The sequence below is a fragment of the Budorcas taxicolor genome, chromosome 8, assembly GCF_023091745.1.
Source record: "Budorcas taxicolor isolate Tak-1 chromosome 8, Takin1.1, whole genome shotgun sequence".
Classification (NCBI taxonomy): Eukaryota; Metazoa; Chordata; class Mammalia; order Artiodactyla; family Bovidae; genus Budorcas; species Budorcas taxicolor.
The window spans coordinates 115,295,478-115,318,229 of NC_068917.1; the positions used below are offsets into that span (position 1 = coordinate 115,295,478).

At 52.7% G+C, this 22,752-nt stretch overlaps 1 protein-coding gene across 1 annotated transcript in view; it reads left to right on the plus strand.

Annotated features, from left to right (window-relative positions):
- The window catches only part of MYT1L (myelin transcription factor 1 like), a 128,649-nt gene that overhangs the window by 52,454 nt on the left and 53,443 nt on the right, over positions 1-22,752 (plus strand). Inside the window, exons 10-13 of the mRNA XM_052644495.1 lie at positions 6,742-6,992; positions 9,364-9,597; positions 12,176-12,297; positions 13,172-13,240. Coding sequence (XP_052500455.1) covers positions 6,742-6,992; positions 9,364-9,597; positions 12,176-12,297; positions 13,172-13,240 — 676 coding nt within the window. The remainder of the gene's footprint in view (positions 1-6,741; positions 6,993-9,363; positions 9,598-12,175; positions 12,298-13,171; positions 13,241-22,752) is intronic.

The window sequence follows — 22,752 nt, forward strand, 5'->3', positions numbered from 1 at the left end:
GCCCCGCGGCGCTGCTGAGACATGTCCTCATCTCCACCAGCTTCCTCTGATAGACGCCCCGACACAAAGCCAGGAGACCCGGGGTAGCTGCCCGGAGTCCGTGGTCCTCCGGAGAGTTCTGTGCTCCCTGCCTGTTCTCAAGTCGGGATGCGTGGTGCATTCATTGGGGAGATTTCTAAATTCTCATGTCTGTGGCTGCACCCCAGACCCGTTAAATCTGACTCCCCAGATGTGGTCCCTGTGGGCAGCGTTTTTAAAAAGTCGCCAGTGACCCTAACACGCAGCTTCCACGGGCCCCACCAGCCTTCCTCCAGTAGCTCAGACCCCAGGGTGGGGCCCGGGGCGCCTCCTGTCCTGGCTCTGTGACTCTCTCACTGGCCTCGCTCGTGGCTGCCTCTGTGTCCACCAGCAAAATAGAGCCCAGAAATAGGGAAACGTGCGCTTCAGGGGGAAAGGCCGTTTATTTTCATTCTACGCATATTTGAACCCACAAGAAGGGGTGCAAACTCTAAACAGACTAGTTCCCATGTCCTCACAGAGCTAATTTGGTAAGTAATTGAAGCACAGAGGGGAGACTGCGTTCTGTGACTTTCCGCATCTATCTAACCACGTTTCTACTTTCAGTTCTAGGATATATGGGCTTAGTTGGCAGATGTTACCGATGGGGATGTGGGTTGTGTACGCTGGGTGATTTAGGAGTCTTATCTTGGTGTTCTTCAGCAGAGGCCAGGAGAAAGGGTTTGGAAGATTTTGGAGCAGCTCTCTGAAAAAGATATTTAATTAAACTCACAGCACACCAAAAAAATCCATTTAAATTGAATGCTTGGGGAGTTCCAAAACCTTTTTACAATTCCATATGAGTTGCTGCACATTTTTCTACATTATTTTAATCATTCTTTACGCTAATAGCAATTAATTTGCATGGTGAATGAAATTAATATTTCTTTGATGTATCTCAGATTGATTACCCTTGCGTGTATCAATTCTAAATACATAGGAACAAAGATGGAAGCGGAGAAAAGGGAGTGGCTTAGGGTATAACGTAATAATTGAGGGCTTTGTAGTAATAATTTGCTAACTTCAGGCTTTGTTATAACTTCATTCATTTGATGCTAATGAGGGGTCTGAAGAACTTGAACTCTTGAACCACACAATTAAGGTCTGCACTTGTAGGGTCCCCAGTTCACTGTCGTTTTATAGGGTCTGGTGGCCACTTCTGCACACGGCCTGTGCTGCTGTCCTGCGAGACCCGATTTCCTGTCCTTTCCATTGCGTTGTTCTGGTTGGACCTGTGAGGTCAAGACCAGGATCACTATGCTCTTTCTCAGCTCTTCCTTTCGTAGCCTAGTGGTACTAGACACGCGAATCCTCCCATGTGGTGGTTTCCCTGAAAGCAGAGGGAGCAATTGTTCCAGCCTGCTGGCTGACTACATGCAGCTCAGCCAACAAGGCTACGGAGGGGAACCTACACATATCATTGGCCCCCCAGAAAAGACCCCTGCTGTTGCTCTGCTCTTCAGCTGAACCCCAAATTAAAAGAACACAGAAGAGACACTTCAGCGCCAGGTCTTCCAGGAACTAAGGGAAAGGGAAAGGCAGCCTTCGTGGTGTGACCGGCATCTGTGGCCGCCCCCGAAAGGGCTGTCTCCAAGGTGTGCCCCAGGCGCACGATGGCGGGGCCATTGCCCCCAAAGACAGTGGCGCCTCCGCTGCGGGAGGGGAGCATAACGCCTAGTCGTGGGGCTCAGGGTCTGGGGTGCGTGGAGGCTGGAAAAGCAGGACTCTTGCCCCAGGCTCTGGGGTCGTCCCTCACATTCCACCAACCATGGCCAAGAACAGTCAACAAACATCGATCTATTCACCCACGTTCTCCCAGACTCTCAGCAGTGGCTATCTGTGTCTCTCATCTACCTGTCTGTCTGTCCCTCTCTCTATCCATCTGTCCATGGGCCCACTATCTGTCCACCATACATCTATCCATTTTCTCCCTCTTCTTTCTTTATAACAAGCTTCAAGGAAGAGACTGTGTGTAAACAGAAGACAGTGGAGCGCACCCAGGCACAGTGAAGCAAGGTGTCCATGCTGCCTGAAGGGATTAGCATGAGTCTTACCAAAGTGGTGACGTTTAAACTTGGTCTTGAGTGGAAGCTACCAGAAGGCAGGAAACCCACGAGTGAGTGAAAGCGGCCAGCCAGCTGGCGAGGCAGGACTTGAGGCATGTGAGAGAAGGGACAGGATGACCCGGAGGCGGAGAGGAGACGACTTTGTGTCAGCCTCGGGGAGGAGGACACCGGCATCGGACATCCCAGTGCGGAGGTGACGCAGGAGGGAGCAGGCCCTGCAGGCTGCCAGCCCTGCGCCTCAGCAGCCCCTGGCTGGCATCTCCCCGCCTCCCCCCAGGCCTGTTTCATGGTGAGCTAAGAATGGCATTTCCACTTTAAAATAGATGGGGGAGAAAAAAAACAAAAGAAGAATTCAAATTTCAGTGTTCAGAAGCAGTTTTCCTCACCCGTATCGCCGGCAGCTGTTTCACAGAACAACAGCCCGATGTGCAGTTCTAGCAGGGACCTCGTGACCGCCAAGCCTCCACCACTGCCAGGCCCTTCACAGAAAAAGTTTCTGACCAGGTCTAAGCCATCCCGCTGTGTCTCTGGGCAGTTTATCACCACCCTCAGGCTTTGTTAAAAGCCTACGTTCTCAGCCCCGTGCGGGCCCCTCTCCTGAGCCTCCCTCTGGGTTATTCCCAAATTCCACGTTCTCCTGACCATCGTTTAACCACTCTCTGTTCAGGAAATCAACTCTGAATTTTCATTGGACGAACTGATGCTGACGCTGAGGCTCCAATACTTTGGCCACCTGATGTAAGCAGCCAACTCATTGGAAAAGACCTTGATGCTGGGAAAGATTGAAGGCAGGAGAAGGGGATGACAGAGGACGAGATGGTCGGATGGCGTCACCGATGCAATGGATATGCGTTTCAGGAAAGTCAGGGAGATGGAGAAGGACAGAGGAGCCTAGTGTGCTGCAGGCCACGGGGCTGCAAAGAGTCAGACACGGCTCAGCAACTGAGCAGCAGCTGCTCTTCAAAGGTCTTGTCTCTGAAGCTCCCACCTCCCCATCGCCTGCCTTCCCTGCCCAGCCCTCATCACTGGAGTAGGGAGGGTCCCTGGGCGAGCCCTCCTGGGCCTCCAGGTCCCATCCTCTGGGCCAGGCCCCCCTGCCTCCACCCCCACCCTCAGGCCAGCCTTTCCCTGGAAGACCTGCCTCCCCATTCTCCTGCCCCCCAACACTCACCTCCACCTCCAGAAGCTTCATCCCCAGCCATATCCCTGGGACAGATCGCGCCTGGACTCAGAAACCTGCCCCTAGCCTCTTCAGACCTGCTCGTGGAGAAGGAGGGGTCCAGGCCTCCCCCTGCAGTGCTGGGTCCCATGTCCCATCTCCCGAGACCCAAACCCCACTGGCAGGTGAAGCCTGGGCAGACAGGAGCTGGGCAGAGGACACCCAGAGTGAGCGAGCAGGTGGGAGGCCACTGAGAATCCAGCCCTGGTTTAGACGTGATAAACCCTAAACCACGTGAGCGAACTGCCTTCGGGAGGTGCCGCTGTTCCCCTGAGGACTCGACATCCATGTCTCAGCTTGCTTACGGGAAAGTCCAGCCAGACTTGACGGGGGCACAGGCCCAAACGGGGGGCGGATCCTCAGGAAGCATATCTCTGTCTGTGCTCCATTTTGTCTGCCTTTCACAGAAATTCGGGTCGGAAGGCCATAGTGATTACTCCCTACGGAAAATGGTAATTCAGAAGGACAACACACCCACGTCGTAAGAGTCTTTCAGGCAGAGTAGACTGAATTGGAAGGTGGTTGGTTGTTTTCCTAATTCATCATCTTCAATCACTGGAAACCCCAACCTGCTTTTCCTTTTCCTGCACGAGAGGGCAGGGCACTTGAAGAGGACCTTGTCAGCACGGGGTGAGATCAGGTGGACTCCTGACGTCGTAAATGCGAGGGCCTCTCTCTGGAGTAGAAGCCGTTCTGTCTCCTGAGTCCAGGGATGCGCTGGCATCCAAGGGACATTGCTGGTTGATTGGGAAAAGCTTTGATGGGAAATAGCTTTGTCAAAAGAAAGAGAAAGCACGTTTTTACTTGGTTAAAGTGGAAGGGGGCTGCCCCAGGGCTGGGAGCGTGGTAGAGCGCTGTGGCACCCCCTGGTGTCCACGCAGTGAGCCCCAGAAGCTCTGAGTGTGCTGTGGTTCAGTTGCTAAGTCGTAGCCAAGTCTTTGCGACCCCATGGACTGCAGCACGCCAGGCTACCTTGTCCTTCACTGTCTCCTGAAGTTTGTTCAGATTCACGTCCATTAAGGTAGTGATGCCATCCAACCATCTCACCTTCTGCCGCCCTCTTCTCCTTTTGCCTTCAATCTTTCCCAGCATCAGGGGCTTTTCCAATGAGTCGGCTCTTCGTGTGATTGGTCATAAGGATTACTGACACTGATAGCTTTGTAAATATTCTACAGATAGGAAATAATGACTAAAACCAAAGAGCTTCATTATCTGAGAGACGCGAAGTACACAGACTCTCATTTGCATTTGGAGCAAGGAATACATGATTGATAGCCCGCAGGGAAAGGATGCTTGTGAAACAAATGTCCTGCTCGCCTTCCTTCTGGGTCATGTGAGCTGACGGGCACATCAATAAATTGTCCAGTTCCATCAGCTGCTAAAATTCTGGACAAGGCCCATCAGCTTGGCATAATCCAGAAGAAGTGGAGTCTTTCGATTTAAATATTGGGTAAAGTCAGTGCCTTTTACCAGAAGTTGCGGAGTGCCATCTGTTGCATAGAGACACGTATGCCGTTTACTTTGTTTTAGAAACTGAAATCCCCTCATTGCAAAACTAAACTTTTTTTCTTATTTATGTGGACCATATTTCTTTTCCTGAACCAGAAAAAAAAAAAATCCCTCTTTTCACTAAGGGGAAAAAAAAAAAAAAACCCATCCTAAGTGGTATTTCATTTCTCCCAGTTTTTAATATTCATGTTTTTATAACAAAACTGTAAACGACGTGAAGCCACAAGCTTGAGTCCTTTCGGTAAGTCTTGTGAGCTGCCGAGGGGCCAGCTGCCCTGGCTTGTTTACAGAACCCACTGGAGGTGCCCCCGCGCGGCCCCAGCCTCCCCGCCTGTGCTCAGACAGGAGACCAGGGCCCCCTGCTCTGTCTGCGGCACTGAGCAGGCGTGCTCACGGGGGAGAGAGGAGGGAAGAAGGGCAGACACACACACAAGCATGAGGACTGGTCCTCGGGCTTGACCGAGTCTGATGAGCAGGATGGAGGGCGTTCCTCGCACTGGGCGGGTGTGAGGGTGTGGAACTGAGCCTGCGCCCACATGTGGGGCTGAGACAAGGCCGGCAGCTTCCCTGAGGCGGCTACACATGCAGAGCCTCCCCACACCACGTCCTTGGGGTCAGGAAAGCTCAGTCTTCCGTCCCAGGTCAGAAGGTGTCGATGGTGAAAGTCCGTGCTTCATTCGTGTTGGAACAGGGCGCTTTGGGGCCACTCTTGGGGGTGCTGTGATGACCAGCAGTGATGGCTGTGAGGTTGCAGTCACTTGCTGACCACACCTGGGCGGGGCGCCAGGTTGCAGGCACCAGGATGGCAATGCTGAGGACAAGGGAGCAGCGTCCCCTCCCTCTTTTGGAAGAGGTGACTTGTCTGCCAGAATGATCTTGATGGGGCTCTCACATGCACACAGGCAGCCTTGAACAGGGCTGGAGCCCCCTCTGGGCTCCCCCGCACCTCGGCCTCTGTCAGGGTGATGGCTGAGCTCCCTGCAAAGGGGCCTGTGCCCTGTGAGGGGGTGGCACCCTGCAGACCCTGCAGTCAGCTCTCCTGGCTCCCTCTGGGCTCCCCTCAGAGTAATTCCCGCCCCCTCTGCAGGGTCAGGCGAGCTGCTGACTCCTAAGCAAAGGGCATCCTGTGTCTTTAATGACCCCGGGCACATCCTAATCAGTCATCCGTCGGTCATCTTCCCGTCCTTGCGCTAAAGGAGGTGCAAACAGCTCCAGAAGCCACCCTTGTCCTATGGGCCCGAGTGGGTGGTCGGGAGGCTGGCTGGTTGCTCAGATGGATCCCTGAGCGAAGCTGGTGGCTGGGATGCACAGGAGGGCAGAGCGGCAGGGCCCACCCTTCCCAGAGCGCGGGTCCTCGCAGACCCACAAGAGCCCTCCCTGTGCATCTGGGCCTTCTGCACAGGACAGGACGCCCCAAAGGGCTGCTCGGCCTTGCCGGGCGGCACAGGCCGTCCAGCCTCTAGAGGGATGAGTGGGCTGCAGGCTCCCCGTCTCCCGGTGAGAGTAGGTGAGCAGCCAAAACAGGAGTCAGCCTTGGGCTGTGGTCACGCTGGTGCGGCCAGTAGCTGCCCGTGCGTCTCAGTGGCTGCGCCCGAACCAGGGCTGGCCTTTAGGGGATCAGTTCCAAAGCGCCCCTGGCCCTAGCCCCCTCCTTGAGAGCCTCGGTGCTCTTCCTGCGGGCTCCCGGCTCCGCCCGCACAATGGGAAAGAAGGAAAAAGCAGGAAAAGCCAGGCTTCTTTCAGGGAATTAGCTGGTGGCAGTTGCCCTGCCCCCCCGGGGACCGACGCACAGGTGTGGGCGCACAGGGCGGGCGGGCGGCGCGGGGCGCGCTTCTGCGGCCGCGGGCCTGGGCGGGGCCCCCGAGTCACCGCCGCGCGCTGTCTCCCCAGCGAAGCGGTACTGCAAGGACGCCAGCCCCAGCAGCAGCAGCACCAGCACCTACGCGCCCGGCAGCAGCAGCAGCCTGAGCTGCGGCGGCGGCAGCAGCGCCAGCAGCACGTGCAGCAAGAGCAGCTTCGACTACACGCACGACGTGGAGGCGGCCCACATGGCGGCCACGGCCATCCTCAACCTGTCCACGCGCTGCCGCGAGATGCCGCAGAACCTGTCCACCAAGCCGCAGGACCTGTGCGCCGCGCGGGTACGGGCGGGGCGCGCCTGGGGCGGAGCTCAGCTGGGGGCGGGGCCTGGCGCACCTGGGGGCGGAGCAAGCTGGGGGCGGGGCCTGGCGCGCCTGGGGGCGGGGCGCACCTGGGGGCGGGGCCTGGCGCACCTGGGGGCGGGGCGCACCTGGGGGCGGGGCCTCGGCCCACCCTCATCCCCCACCTCCCTTCCCCGCCGCCCCGACCCAGAGGTCCCGCCGTGCGCCCCCCGCGGCCTCCTTCGCAGACGCCCGCGCAGACGCCCGCGCAGACGGCACGTCCCCCGGCCCTGCTCCGAGGAAGCCTGACTGCCCAGGGCCCTGGGGACACATTTTCCAGATCAGTCCACCTGTGCATTTAGGAGCACCGCCCCTCCCCCTTTTAGGACCCACACCTGGCTCCCCTCCTGGCGAACCCGAGGGCAGCTCGGAGACGAGGGACCTCGAGGGGCCTTGCGCCCCGGCCCTTAATCAGAGGAGGGTGTGCAGCGCCGCGGGCGGAGGCCGCCGCGGGCGGGCTGGACCGCGCCCTCCAGCCCAGAGCTGGGGAACAAAGAAAGGGCAAAACTCCCGTTTCCCCGCCGGCTCCCAGCCAAGCAATTACAGTCAGCTTCCATTAGTTCAGAGCGCCGCAGATGCCAAAGCGGTGAGCAGGGCCAGGGCGGGTCCTCGTGACCGGCTCCCGGCAGGAGAGGGAGTCGCTCGGCCCCGCCGCGCCCGGAGCTGCCCAGAGAGGCCGCCAGGCGGCCAGGGGCCCGGGCGCGAGCGCGTCCTGCCCACGCCGGCGAGCGGGCGGCTCTCGTCTCCAGAACAAAGGGCCGCCCCGTCACCCAGCGCCGCTGGGCACGCTCCTGAGCACACCACACTGACCGTAGTTGTTAGAAATAGGTGTGATTTGTGTGAATGGAGAAAGGTCAGTAATTTTATGTCTTGCAAATGCTTTCTTCTCTATTAATATTTTTATTCCTGGATTTTGGAGGAGTGTCAGGGGCATGCAATTTCCATGGTGATCAGGGCTGCTAAAATGCCAGGCTGCCATGGAGGAAATTCTGTGGCAAGGGGAAAAACAAAAGACAATAGCCCCTTCGATTTTTTTTTTTTCGCTTTATTAAATATAAAAAGACCGAGGGAATTACAGTCCGACATGGTGAAGGCTGTATTAGTCTGAAAGCTGGAAACCAGAGGTGCACTGTGGCAAGGAGGGTTCAGGCAGCATAGTGCGCTGGGTTAGCGCGGAGGCTGGTGCCAGGCACCATCCCTCTGCTGTGGCATCCTGAGGAAAGAGACACCAGACCTCTGAGTAGGCAGCGGCGTTCACGCCAGCTCTGACATCAAACTGCTCAAGAGAGTATGACTCTTTGGGGGAGAAAAAATGGAGTATTGTAGGGGGTATTTTGATTTTTCTTTCCTCTGTCCTCCATCTGCCCTTCCCTTCTCTCCCCATTCCCGAGAGGAGGATTCTCAGGGATTCTTGATCTGTTTAAAGCATCAAAAAAAAAAAGAAAAAGAAAGAAAGAAAAGAAAGCCCTCACCCTCTTCGGCTTTTGTAAAGCTGGGTGACTAAACTGCAGGTTTGCTGACCCTTAAGCAGGTCAGCCGCGATCACTGCTGTGGAAGCGTGTTGTACTGTGATTGCACATTTCCCTGCCTTAAAATAGAAAATCCTCTTTCTCACATATGATAAGGTTTTGTGTTGGAAAGTAAGTTCTGTGTGTGGGGTTTTGTTTTGATTTGTTCACTACTGTATTCCCAGAGCCTGTACCTGATAGGACTCAATTTGATCCCCCCCCTAAAAAAAAAACAAAAACAAAAAAAGAAAGTAAATTATAGTTCCTCTCCTCCATCCCTCTAAATTCTTGTATTTTCTTCATCTCCAAGTCTGGGAGTATTAGCATCAGTGAAACTAAAGGAGAATTTTAAATCTGTGTACATTTTTACGTATATATGTATAATTTGTACACACATCTATTTCTGATCTCTTAAGAGGTTTTTGAACTGTGATAGACTTGAAATCAGGCATTTGTTTTTCTTCTGGTGAGGCTTATTTCTAAAAGCAGAGACATATTAGGGAAAAAAGATACAGGTCTATGATAGTTAAGCGAGAGAGAGATGATAGATTAGTGGATAAGAGGCAAGAGAGAGTGAGGTGGTCCGTAGATAAGTGGAAAGATGGATGCCCTGTGCGCCTGCCAGCCAGTTTCAAGCTTTCACAGCGCGGGGAGCAGGACAGATGAGGGGACCGCTTCTCTCACCTGGGGAGCTTTTGCACGTGAGGCTGCCCTGAGGCATCTGAGGCTTGGATTCTGTCCTGGCGAAAGGGCTGTGGTCTGGAGGGAGATGCGCGTGGTCAGCTTGTCCTTCCATCTCGCAGAACCCTGACATGGAGGTGGATGAGAACGGGACCCTGGACCTGAGCATGAACAAGCAGCGGCCGCGGGAAGGCTGCTGCCCGATCCTGACGCCCCTGGAGCCCATGTCCCCCCAGCAGGCAGTGGTGAGCAGCCGGTGCTTCCAGCTGAGTGAAGGGGACTGCTGGGACCTGCCCGTGGACTACACCAAGATGAAGCCCCGTAGGATGGACGAGGACGAGTCCAAAGAGATGACCGTACGTCCCCTTCGTGGACCCCCGCCCACCCAGCCCACCAAGCAGGCACCGCTGAGGGAAAATGCCCTGGGTGCACGCCTGAGCAAAAATGGTCTTTTCCCTTTAAATATGACTTTTAGCTGACTGGAGCTTAGAAGACATTTTTGGTTAACCCAGGAGAGGTTTGGGAGTAATATTGATGAGAGCAAAACAAACCATTGACTCCTTTGAACGATGAATTTTATTTTCCAGCAAGTGTGTTTTGTTGCAAACGACTTCTCTAAGAAAATGTGCGAACAGCTTACTGATTCATTTTTCTGGGTGATAAATTGATAGAATGCAGGGTTTTCCTTGCAGGTAAGGAATTATAAGGAGACTCTTAAATGCTTACATGTTTAATTCTGTGTTGCTAATTCGCTAGCTCCTTGAAGCTAGGGACAGGGAAGTGAAAGTGAAAGTCACTCAGTCGTGTCTGACTCTTTGTGACCCCGTGGACTGCAGCCCACCAGGCTCCTCTGTCCATGGAATTCTCCAGGGCAGAACACTGGAGTGAGTAGCCATTTCCTTCTCCAGGGAATCTTCCTAGCCCAGGGATCAAACCCAGGTCTCCCACATTGCTGGCGGCTTCTTTACCCCCTGAGCCCCCAGGGAAGGACGGGGTCTGTTCTCCAAAACACCCAAAATATGCAGAAGAGCACCCTGGAGCCTAGAATGAATTATTTTTGTGTAGTCACCCAAATCTTTGCTGACTACAGCATCACCAAAACACCTATGTCAAGAATGTATTTTTGAAGTAGTTACAATTTTCAAATTCAAATCATTAAAATTGTTACAGTTTTCTTTAGGCTAAGAAAATAAATGAAAAGAGAATTGTTATTAGACTGACTTTTTCTCCAGTGTTCAATTCTGAAAGTTATGACATCTCCTTTATTCCCTGAAAAATGAAAATTCTTTTTGAACACAATAGGGAGACCACCATCAAAGCGATAGCATCTTACAGAAACAGAGAGGTGGATAAAGAGGAAGCATTAGCCACTTGTAGGAATTGTCAGGGAAGGTGCCTGTTTATAAGGCCGTTGCATCTGAAGCCATTGTGTTTATTCTTCAAATTGATTTAAGTATCCAGGAGAATGGAATCTGAGTGGCAAGCTAAATTCCAAAGGACTTTTTCTTTCCTACAATGTTAAATCGTTACTACCAAATAAGGCATAGTAGTTGAATCTCCGAATTTATTTTAATTAAAATTAAGCCCCTGAAAAGACAGCAGCTTTGCCCTCGTCAAGTGTCACACAAGGGAAACCCTGCACTCAGGAAACACGTTTGCTGAACATCGCCATCTATAGGAATTTCTATGTTACTGCAAAGGGCCCCTCTTAGCCAAAGAATATTCTATTTAAAAAATTTTGTTTTAATGCTGCCTAACTAAGGTCCGTCTAGTCAAGGCTATGGTTTTTCCTGTGGTCATGTATGGATGTGAGAGTTGGACTGTGAAGAAGGCTGAGCGCCGAAGAATTGATGCTTTTGAACTGTGGTGTTGGAGAAGACTCTTGAGAGTCCCTTGGACTGCAAGGAGAACCAACCAGTCCATTCTGAAGGAGATCAGCCCTGGGATTTCTTTGGAAGGAATGATGCTAAAGCTGAAGCTCCAGTACTTTGGCCACCTCATGCGAAGAGTTGACTCATTGGAAAAGACTCTGATGCTGGGAGGGATTGGGGGCAGGAGGAGAAGGGGACAACCCAGGATGAGATGGCTGGATGGCATCACTGACTCGATGGACGTGAGTCTGAGTGAACTCCGGGAGATGGTGATGGACAGGGAGGCCTGGTGTGCTGTGATTCATGTGGTCGCAAAGAGTCGGACACGACTGAGTGACTGAAATGAACTGAACTGAACTGAACATGGGGTCACTAAGAGTTGGACATGATTGAGCAACTTCAGTTTCACTTTTCACTTTCATGCATTGGAGAAGGAAATGGCAACCCACTCCAGTGTTCTTGCCTGGAGAATCCCAGGGGCGGGGGAGCCTGGTGGGCTGACGTCTATGGGGTCGCACAGAGTCGGACACGACTGAAGCGACTTAGCAGCAGCAGCAGCAGTAATTTAAACTCACAGCATCAATCTGTGTTGGTCTTCCCTTGCCTTGGGACTTAAAGCATGTAGAATACTTCCGCAGTGTAGAACACTCAGCAGAGATTGCAGGCGCCCCCGGTATCTTTGTGTGTGAAGCTTAAGCTCTGCCTGTTGGTGTTGGATATAGTGCTGTAGGTCTTGAACCCAGCGAGCAAGGTCCACTGAGTCAAGTGTCACACAAGGGTTTGGCTGCCCGGCCGCTTCTCTGCCCCTGCTGTCCGTGCAGCTGGAGGAATTAGAATTTCCGCACGGAACTAGGGGTTTAGAGCAGGTGGTGAGAAACAAGTGCTGCATGGACCAGAGATGCTCTTTGGATGAAACTGGGTTTGCATCCTCGCAACAAGAGTGTGTTGTGATTTTAAGGGTGAGGTTGGGACGGGGCGGGGGGTGGGGGCCGGGGGTGGGACACGGCCTCCGGTCTGTGTGTCCAGTGTCTTCTGTGGCCCTGAAGCTGTGTTTCACCCGCAGCCAGAAGACTTGGACCCCTTCCAGGAGGCCCTCGAAGAAAGAAGGTACCCAGGGGAGGTGACCATCCCGAGCCCCAAGCCCAAGTACCCCCCATGCAAGGAGAGCAAGAAGGACCTGATAACGTAAGCACGGCGCGCGGCGGGACGGTCGCTCCCCCGAGCCCCTCCTCCGGCTCACCTCTACCCGGGTCTGTATCTGCCTTGCCGTCTGAGCATGCGACACGCACAGCGCGCAGATGTCCCCAGGGGCCAGGCGGGCGGGCGGCAGGCCAGCCGTGGACGCTTGTTCTGAGCGCTGCTCTGTGCTATGGAGGCGCCATTTCCATGTGACCCCGTGCATCTGCAGCTTGGCTCCAGGCAGCTTAAACCCCGTGCAGACATTGCAGCTAAACTGGAAACAATGAAACTTTTTTCAAGTTTTTTTTTTTTTTTTGGGAAACATGCTTACTACTTTGGCTGTTTTTGTTTTTGTTTGGTGGCAGATGTCCAACACCAAGGTGTGATGGGAGTGGTCATGTGACTGGTAATTACGCCTCACATAGAAGGTGTGCCTTCATTTTTCTCATGGTGGATTCTGTCTTTTCAATTTATTGTTTTCAGCTTACCTCAACAATGCTGTCCCAGTACAAACGTTGACTTCTGTGTCACCCCTTTAAGTGCTATATGTTGACCTTCAAAAGCATGCTGATCGACATGTTCGATAAAGTCTTTTATCTCAAAGCAAGCTACCTAAATTTGGAATATGATTTACAGACATTGAGACCAAAGAGCCCAAATATTCGAATCTTACTTTTCAAATGGTTTCTGCAAAGACATGCTTCCTTAAATTTCTATGGAAACGTGAATTAGTTCATTGCACCAACAAAATTCAATGTACAGCACTTTCCCCATCGCTTTTCTGCATTCAACCTTTTGATTTCAGTTTTGTGTTGTGTCTGTTGGGGACGCACGCTGGGCCTCGGGGCTTCTCACCGGACTCTCCTGGCCTGTCTTACAGTCTGTCGGGCTGCCCGCTGGCTGACAAAAGCATTCGAAGTATGCTGGCCACCAGCTCACAAGAACTCAAGTAAGATTTAACGAAAATCCTCTCTTTCTGAAATCTGTTCACTTAGTGGTAACAAAAGGGGTGTGTCGTTTGCAAAGAAACATGTGTTTACCAAGCCACCTGTGTGCACCAGCACCTCCACTCAGCACGCGTGAACATTCTTGAGGATTCTGGTCACCTGTGTGGGCAATCCAGCTGCCTTTTCCCTCTCGTTTACCTCTAGCTTTTTCATATCGCATCCTTTCCATCTTGAATTTCCTAAAGCATAGATGTTTTCTCTCCAGACATGCATGCCCGTGGAAGGAGAGTTTTACAGCGTTACCCAGACTTTAAGGAAGTGATTGTCATGTGAAAAGTCAGAAGCTGATTTTTTTTAAAGTCAGTGCTTAATATGATCATTTTTAGGATGGATATTTAAATAGGATGAATAATCGAACCCCACCATGATCCTAGCTAATTCCTTCAGTGCACTGTGGTCCTAGCTACAGACGCTCATCAGGGCAGCCATAACCCCGCTAAGGCTCACCAGCACTCACAGCGTGGCCCCCTCTCCTCTGCACCTGTAACTGTCTCTGGGTTTTCAGCATGGGTCTGGTGAGCCGCATCCCCACCGCCAGACTAAGGGCTCTCTGCTCTGTGTCACTGTAGGTGTGAGTAGGTAGATGGGCGTGTCCACATTCAGCTCCTAGGCAGGTTTTGGAAGAAGTCAGGCCAAGCCCCAGCCCGTGTATTAAGACCTGCTGTCATCTATTTGGAACGGATATTCGAGTATCTGTCAGGAGAACAAGGGCAAGACGAGCTTTCCACAACCTGATGAGAACCAAGATTCTCCAGTCATCGTTTTTAATTACCTAGCCTTTTATAAAAATCATCACGTCAAATTGCTTGGCTTCCGTTTCATTTGGAAAGGCTTTCCTTCTGATGCAGAGAAAATTCTGCTTTCAGACCCCGTTGGGCTCCCTCCCCCAGGACCCCACCCCACGACAGAGCAGGGCATCGGTCCGCGGGGTGCAGGCCCTGTTTCACTCCGTGTCGTTTCTTACAGGACCCCTGTCCAGGGCCCTAGCGCCATAGGCCACCTGCTCATGTTCAGTGACCTCCTGAACTAGCCCTCCCGCCACCAGACCCTGGAGTTCTCTTCGTGGCGGCATGTAAACACCGGGAGGGCAGCCTCTTGCTTGACGGCTGTGCGGTCTGTAGCCGTCCACGCAGTGCCTGGCGGACACGTAGCTTAGGACCTCAAATGGACAGCATTAGCAAGAACCATCCAGCCCGCTCTGTTAAGATCTCCTTTTCCGTGGTTTGAAACCATGTTCCCCTCACGATTGAAATGGGGTTAACCGTACTCGGACCTTGGCTAACACCGCGGCACACGGCGACTTCCATCTGCCTCTCGCTGAGGAGGGCGTCTCCAGTCCCAGCAGGCCAGCTGTAAACAGGACAGCCTGGGGACAGCTTCCTGGGAGCGCGGCTTCTCCTTGGTGGCCTCCAGCTGGAGACCTGAGCTGGCTTCCGGTGGGTCTGGCTCTCCTTGGTTTGCCCCCATGGCCTTTGGGCTTAGAAGGTCGTGTTGATCTGAAGCTCCAGGCAGACCGGCTCCTCCTCCAGGGTGGGCACTTCCTTCTTGCCGCATCTCTCCTTGGAGGCCGGTGTGATATCCACACCATCAGCATCTTCAGAGGGGGTCCACCCTTCACAGCCTCCTGTGCAGGGTGGACATCCCTTGCCCCCTCCCTGGCCCTCCCGGAGGGGAGGCCACAGGGGCCTTTCCTGCTTCCAGCTGTCTAAAAGCCTCCGTCACCTGTAACTTGTCTTTGCAGCAAGTAAATCCCGTTTCGACTGACCCTTTTCCCAGGAAATCCAAACTTGACAAGTTTTCTGAAACACCGTTTCCCCTCCACGTCTACTATAAATAATCTGATATTTAAACATCTTTCACTTGATGGTGAGTCTTTCTCAGCTGAGGATGCCTTAGATTATGTTGTGGCTTTTTCTCGCTAATCTTTTAGAGGATGACGCTCCTCCATCTCTGGCTTTCCCTGCAGCCACGGAGGCTCTCCCTGCACAGAAGCAGAGATTAATCCTTTGAGGGTTTGCAGCTGCTTCCTCTAGAATAATTCACGCACGTGCCCCTTTACTAGCTTATTCTTTCCACGTATATTGTCAGCGATCTGGCTGACTCTCGCCGCACAGCCTCTTACCTGGCTAAGAGTGTGTGAGTCAGTGTCGCCACCTCTTCACACAGACACCTTTGGGTCTCAGTTGCCTCAAAATTCGTTCTCTCTTCGGCATCAGCTGAGAAACAGAAGCTTCTGAGAACGTTCCTCTTGTCACTTCTAACGTGGACTTTTGTTAGTTGGCTGTTAACAGGACATTCTTGATTTCAAACAGGCAACGAGTTTTGCCAGATACACTCTGGGTCTTGGGTCACCCATCCTCTTGAACTTCGTGAGATGACACTTACCCAGAGCAGCGCACACGGGATAGTCTTAAGAAGAAGCCGATCATTTTGTCGACTTGTGTACAATATGTAAACTGAACGTGTATTAAAATGTAATGTGTCCGTGAATATCATTCAGACTCTGCAGCTATTGCTTTCTCGTCCCTGGTCCATGGGCCAGAGAGGGCAGGTCGGTGACCAGGCAGTGGGGCAGGTGATGGCCTGCGCGAGGTGGGCCGGAGGCAGGCGGGATTCCGTAGCCTCCCAGGCCGACGCTTACGGCCGAGCGTCCCCCACACCGCCCTGCCCTCCGTGAAAGGGCCCCTGATTGTGACAGTCTTTGAGACCCGCGGCAAGGGGTAAAAAGGGAGTAAAATCGTCCAAACAAATGTGATTTTTTTTTTTTTGGTGAGAACTCCACCTAATGTAAGTCAGCTCTGATGCTCAAGGGGAGGCTCTTCCCTAAAACTTTACCTGGCTGAGATCACCTGAGCGTAGCCACAGAAGAGACCTCATAAATCACATCACATCATCCTCAGTGTTTTGTTTTGTTTTGTTTTAAAGAAACCACATCCTCCCAGCAGGAAGTTCTTTTTCCTACTCCCCAGTGCAAGATCAGTGCAGACACGGGCATGATGTGAGTGTTAGCAGCTCTGTGACCAGTTTAAACTGAATCAAAGCTGATTCAAACCAGAAGCAATCATCTCTAGTAATGGGCCCCCAACTGGCTCCTGTTTACACTTGGAGTTGGGGGTACACATTAGACCCCCTTGTTGCGTGAGTCTTTGTCTTCCAGACCCAGGACCTCTGTGGTGTATGCACGTCCTGGCAGGAGAAGGAACTGTCGCCCTTGGTCCCCTTTCCTGCTGACCCTGAACTTGGACTCAGTCCTCGGGGGTGAGGGTGAGCCTTCCTCTTGGTCTCTGCCCTTCAAAACATCCTCGTGTGTTCTGTCCTTCTGAGGCACCTCCCTTGGGTATTTTCACCTTAGACATAGGAATTTTAATCATGTACATCACATAACATTGTTTTTTAAAACCTGGTTACATTTATTTAAATTGAAGATTAGAATTCTAAACCTGAGCCGAGATACGACTTTTCTCTAAAGGTTACTTGTTGCTAGAACTTTCGAGGATTTCCTCATCAGCTGTGGATGTCGTACAGGTGTTGGGAAGTTACTGGGCGGGACCAAGCAGAGCCTCGGCCCCTAGCTCCCGTTGTTCTGGGTACAGGAAGTTCACTCACCTTCACCGCAGGCCGAGTTCTGAGAAACGGTCCTCATTTCTAGCACCTCCCACCCCCTTGGTCCCCAGCAGTGTTTCCAGGGAACCTTGTGAATCACTCCTGCTGTGGACTCGAACCATGGCCTGCACAGAGGGTGTGTGTCTGTGTGGAAGGAGGCACGGGACCCCCGGACAGCCAGCTCCCCTCAGCAGAGGTCGTCCTGAGGCTTCAGCTTTCACGTTGGAGGAGACAGGGAGCACCCCTCGGACACCCTTCTTTCAGTTAGAAAATCATTTTATTCTGCAACAGCAGAGCCAGCTGAGTGCCCCACTGCATGCATGAGGGTCTGTACGGAGCTGGCCTCAGGCCCCTGGGGTCACATCAAACCACAGACAAGACCCACCAGGACCCCGTGAGCCCGGTGCGCCCTGAGATTTGCAGGGCTCCCCGCCCATAGCAGTACCGTGGATGGTGGAACAGGCCCCCTCACGACGGTGGGGTGGTTTACACCCTGTGAGAAGGGGGAGAATTGGGCCCACCTTGCAGGTGTGGAAACTGAGGCTGGGTGGTTGGCGGCTCAGTAAGTGGCCCAATTGCCTTTTCCACACTTCATGCTGCCTTTTCCAAATTAGTAACCCTGTACTGGGTCTGGCTTTGGATGAAGAATTAAAGGTTTGTGCTTAACTGCGTGGACATCCAAGCTCTGACTTCCTTCTTTCTTTGGAAGGTTTCAGCTTTAGAGCTCATGCAGTTTTCTCACGACCCACAAGGGGAACTAAACGGGTGTCCGGCCCGTGAGGCTAAGCTCCCAGGTGGGGCCTGGCAGTGGCTGTGGGAGACCGTTCCCAGGGTCTTCTGTCATCCCCGGAGGGCCTCCCCCACTGTCTGTGTCCCTGCATGTGTAGAAGGGTGATGAAGTCTGCGCGGCGGCATTCTTCTAAAAATATCCTAAGAAACGCAGCTTGTTGCAGGTGCGTTGTGTTTCACCATAAGGAGGGCCAACTTAAAGTGTTTCACATGGGAAATGGAGGGGAGCGCAGTGTAGGGAAGCTGCTGCAGTAAGAGGGCCTCAGGACGACTCCAGTTACACACAGGCATACATATACTCACACACTCACACAAATGAACACACACACGTCTAATAGAGCAAAGCCACCCTGCACAGCTGCAGGTCCCGGAGGAAGGCAGAGGCTGCTCTCTCTGTTTCCGGAGCAGACTGTCCCCGGCCACAGTCAGCCCCGGAGGGCCTGTCCGGGGGTCGCTGGCCCCGTGGACCGGCGTCATGGGACTGTTTGCACTTACAACCAGAACTGACTGGCCATAAGAACTCACATGTTCTAAGAGCCTCCCTACTGTTCCTTCTGTTTCTGATGGCTGCTGTTAGGCCCAGGTTACTAAGGGAGAGACCCAGTGGTTGGGTTTGGGATTATGTTTTAATCACCTTTAACCGTGCTCACGCGCAAGTCAACCAAAAACAAGGCAAAGCGAAGAAAGGAAGACAGAAAGGTGCTGCTGCGCCCTTCCATTTGTCACGGGAGCCACTCTTGCGGAAGCGCCTGGAGCCCCTCTGGCAGGGCCTGCGATGCAGTCTGGGGTGTGTGTGTGTTCTCCACCATCTGCCAGGTCTGGAGGCAGGTTACGAGGAAGGCTGCAGCATGAAAAACCAGGCTTAGGTTATCAAAGGAAGGCTCAGATGCAGCAGCAGACTCTGTGAAAACAAAGCACCGAGCGCTGCCTCTCCCGTCAGAGGCGTCAAGTCCTCATCTGTGAAATGGGCACGTCTGGCGCCCGGCTCACTGTCGACGCTCAGTGATTGTTGTCACCACCGTGGCAGCACACACACGTCCCACAGTTCAGGGTAAACTGCTGGGTTTTCTGGCAACATTAAGCAGAAGGAAACTGCAAGTGCTAATTTAATGTTTACCAAATGACTTTGTGACCTCCTTGGAATAAGGAGTACTTCAGTTCACTCTGAACTCTTCTGAGCCTCCAGCTTTGGAGAGCTTTATAGCAGGTCCTTTAATTTCGAAAGAAAAATAAGGAGAGGAAAGACACTGCAGCAGTTACACCTGCTGGAATGCCTCGGGTGAGGGGTGTTGCAGATGGGGGTGCCCAAGGGCTGGGTTCTCCCTGCCCTGTTCCCGTGTGTGTGCACCTGTGCGTGGGTGCTGTGCACGTGTGTATACATGTGTGTATGCACGAGCATGTGTGTATTGTGTGCAGGGTGCACATGTACACGTGTATGTGTGAGCATGTGTGTGCCTGTGTGTGTCTGTTCATGTGAACACATGCACATGTGTATATGTGTGAGCTCACATGTATATGTGTGAGCGTGTGAATGCATGTGTGCCTTGGGTGTGTGTGCGTGAGCATGTGTGTGTGTGTGTGTGTGGACATGTGTATGTGTGAGCAGGTGTATGCATGTGTGCCTGTGTGTGTCACGTGTGTACATGTGTGTGATCATGTATGCATCTGCAAGTGTGCGTGTGAGCATGTGTATGCATGTGTGCTTGTGTGTGTACATGTGTGTGTGAGCATGTGTATGCATGTGTGCCTGTGCATGTGTGGGTGTGTACATGTGAACACGTGTGTGCATTGTGCATGTGGGGGTGTGCACATGTGTGTGCATGTGTGCATCTGTGCGTGTGTGGGTGTGTACATGTGAACATGTGTGTGCGTGAGATAAGGCCCGCCCTCTCTGCCCTCAGGCACCCAGGCCCGTGTTCACAGCCACCAGGGAGAGGGCGGGGAGTCCTGGCAGATGGAGTGGGGGCCTGGTGGGAAAGCCTCCTGGCAGACAGGGGCCTGGAGGAGGCCTTGGGGGGATGGGGGCATGGTGGGGCTGAGGGGCTGGGCAGAGCTGAGGGTCTGAGGGCCCGGGCAGGGGGACTGGAACCCTGGGCCCTGCGGTTCGGGGGGTGGGGGGCAGTGCAGAGTGGAACCAGCCATCCAGGCTACCCTCCTGGGTGCCGAGTGGACGCCCCTCAGTGGGCCCTGGCCCAGCTGGCAGTCGTGGGTTCCATCCGGGACCACACTTGAATCAAGCCTCATCGCAGACAGTCATCAGGAGCCTGGCCCCTGGCCTCCCAGGCACCTTCTCTGTCACAATCAGGGATTTGCCAGACAAGCCACGAGGCTGCCCAGAAAATCTGGTCTTGTCAGCCCCAAGAAATTGAATCTTTAGGCTGTTTCTTGGTGTTTCATCATCCATTTTCATCAGAACTAAATGAAACGTAATTAATGAGGCCAGATCCCCAACCCCTCTCTGCTCAGTCACACAGTAAGTCTTGTGTGGAAGCCCTGTAGGTCTGAACGGGTTTCATCGGGGCCCCTGGCCCAGGTCTCTCATCGAGCAGACCCTCACCCCCGCCGCCGCTGGTAGACGCAGCATCCTCTTCTGTTAACGTGGGGGTGGGCCCCATGGCCCCACATTTCGCGTCACCTTCAGCCTGCTGTGTGCGCTGTCTTCCAAGGGGCCAAACCAACCTCTTCTGCCACCTGGACGGCCCGCTCGCTGGCTGTCCACAGACCAGCTGGCAGTGACCACTGAGTCTCACCTGAGAAACAGGAGCCCTGAGGGACAGATCCCCCTCCTGGGGAAGGGGCTGAGTTTCTAATGGCAAAGCTGGCCTTGAGCTTTTTATGTTTTTTATTGTGACACACTTGGGGAAGATTTAAGTCCAGAAAAAGGCCATGAGGAAGACCTTTCTTAAGACATATTTCTGAACATTGCTTTCCTCCATTTTGAAATGGTAACATTTTAACACAGACATCAGACTGTACTGAATGATGTTAATTATTTCTAAATAAATAGAACACAATTTGTAATCTAAGCTAAGCTAAAATAGCCCACGCTATACAATCTATTCGGAGAAGGCAATGGCACCCCACTCCAGTACTCTTGCCTGGGAAATCCCATGGACGGAGTAGCCTGGTGGGCTGCAGTCCATGGGGTCGCTAGGAGTCGGACACGACTGACCAACTTCACTTTCACTTTTCACTTTCATGCACTGGAGAAGGAAATGGCAACCCACTCCAGTGTTCTTGCCTGGCGAATCCCAGGGATGGGGAGCCTGGTGGGCTGCCATCTATGGGGTCACACAGAGTCGGACACGACTGAAGCGACTTAGCAGCAGCAGCAGCATGCAATCTATTTAAAAATTACTCCTTGAATACATTTAATTTTTAACTGCAAGATTAATCTTCTTTGTAAAATTAAGAATATAAAACATACAGCATATTTGGTGCATGTGAACAAAAGGAAAACAATGACTTTCCTTATAATTTCAAATCCTGCAGTTTTAAAGTACAGATTTAAATACACTGTATGTCAGTGCGTGAACACACATGTGCATGAATACAGGTATGTTGTCTGTGTCATTAGGCCAGGATTCAAGGCCAGACACATGGCCCTTCATAGAGCACGTTGGATTCCCTGAATCTTCCTTGTGCATTACATCTGGTTAAACTTGGCCTCTCCTAATTATTGGGAAGCTAGTCCCATTTTCATCTCACCCTGGGCTCCTCTGGGCAACTCTGAGCAATGACCTTCCTTCCCACTCAGCGGCTAACCCGCCCCGGCCCCAAGCTGCCGGAGAAGCTGCTTCTGTGCAGGAAAGGGAGGTCTGACCGGGGAGGTTTAGGTTGAGTTGGCCTTTCACTGTGAATTTGAGGTTTTATTCCAGTAAACACTTCACTAATTTATAGTTCCCCGGAGCAAAATGAGCGAAATTGGAAATAAAGTAGATGTTCCCTCTGGGAAATCATCGACAAGGATTTTGGAGGGCATTTTTCCTGGCAGTTTCAGGAGAGAGGACCATTCTCTTCGGGTTTCTTTCTTAATCGGAAAGACCGACTCTGAGGGGGTGAAGGGGCGTTTGTGGGCCGGGGGTCCGTGAGCAGAGATGCCCAGGAGCAGATTCACCTGTGCACTTGACCCTAAACGTGACCCCTCATCCTCCAGGAGCTGCAGTTCAAGGAAAATCACATCCCTTCTAGTCTAGTGTCTCTTTTTCATCTTTACAAGGAGAGCCAGGCCCCAGGCACCCAGGGGCCTCGCTTGGCTGTCTCCAGGTGGCTCAGGTGCTCAGTCCTGCTGTCTGCCCGCAGTAAGAGGCGGAGGCACCCTGCTGCCCTCCCAGGGGACTCGAGGCTGCTGCGGTGGACGAAAGTCGTGAGAACTGCCTCTCTAGCCTGGCCTTTGCAAGAAAACCACGAAGTGCAAATCCTTTCTGATCATCAGTACGAAGGTGTGATTCGGCTTGATGACGCGAGTTTCTACTAGAGTGTCCGCAGAACTTTCTGGGGCTATAGAAATGTCCAGTCTGGCAACCATGGCCACGCGTGGCCCCTGAGAGGGTGATGAAGCTGGTGGTATTCTGCGTTATTGATCCAGATTTAATACCCACACCTGTCAAGTGGACAGTGCCGCGTAGAACCTTGGACTTCACTGACCCGTTCTTTTTTAACATTTGCTTCTTTGTTTGGCTGCATCGTCTTTGTTCTTCGGCAGGTGGCGGGGGGGGCGGTTTCTCCCTAGGTGCAGCACATGAGCTTCATTGCCCCTTGACCTCTGGATCTTAGTTCCCCGACCAGGGATCGAACCTGAGTCCCCCGCACTAGAAGGCAAATTCTTAATTAGTGGACCACCAGGGAAGTCCCAGTACTGTTCTTTGTATATAGTTTTACTGTATTTTAATACACATTCAGGAATATTTTATTCCTGCAACCAAAAAGTTTACAAATTTTTAATCATCTGTGTCCTAAACATTTTTGTAGTATTATTAAGACACTGACAAATAGGTCAGTCCTTTTATATTTACATTCTGTCCTCTTTTTAATTTCACGCAATTTAGACAGATTAAATAGT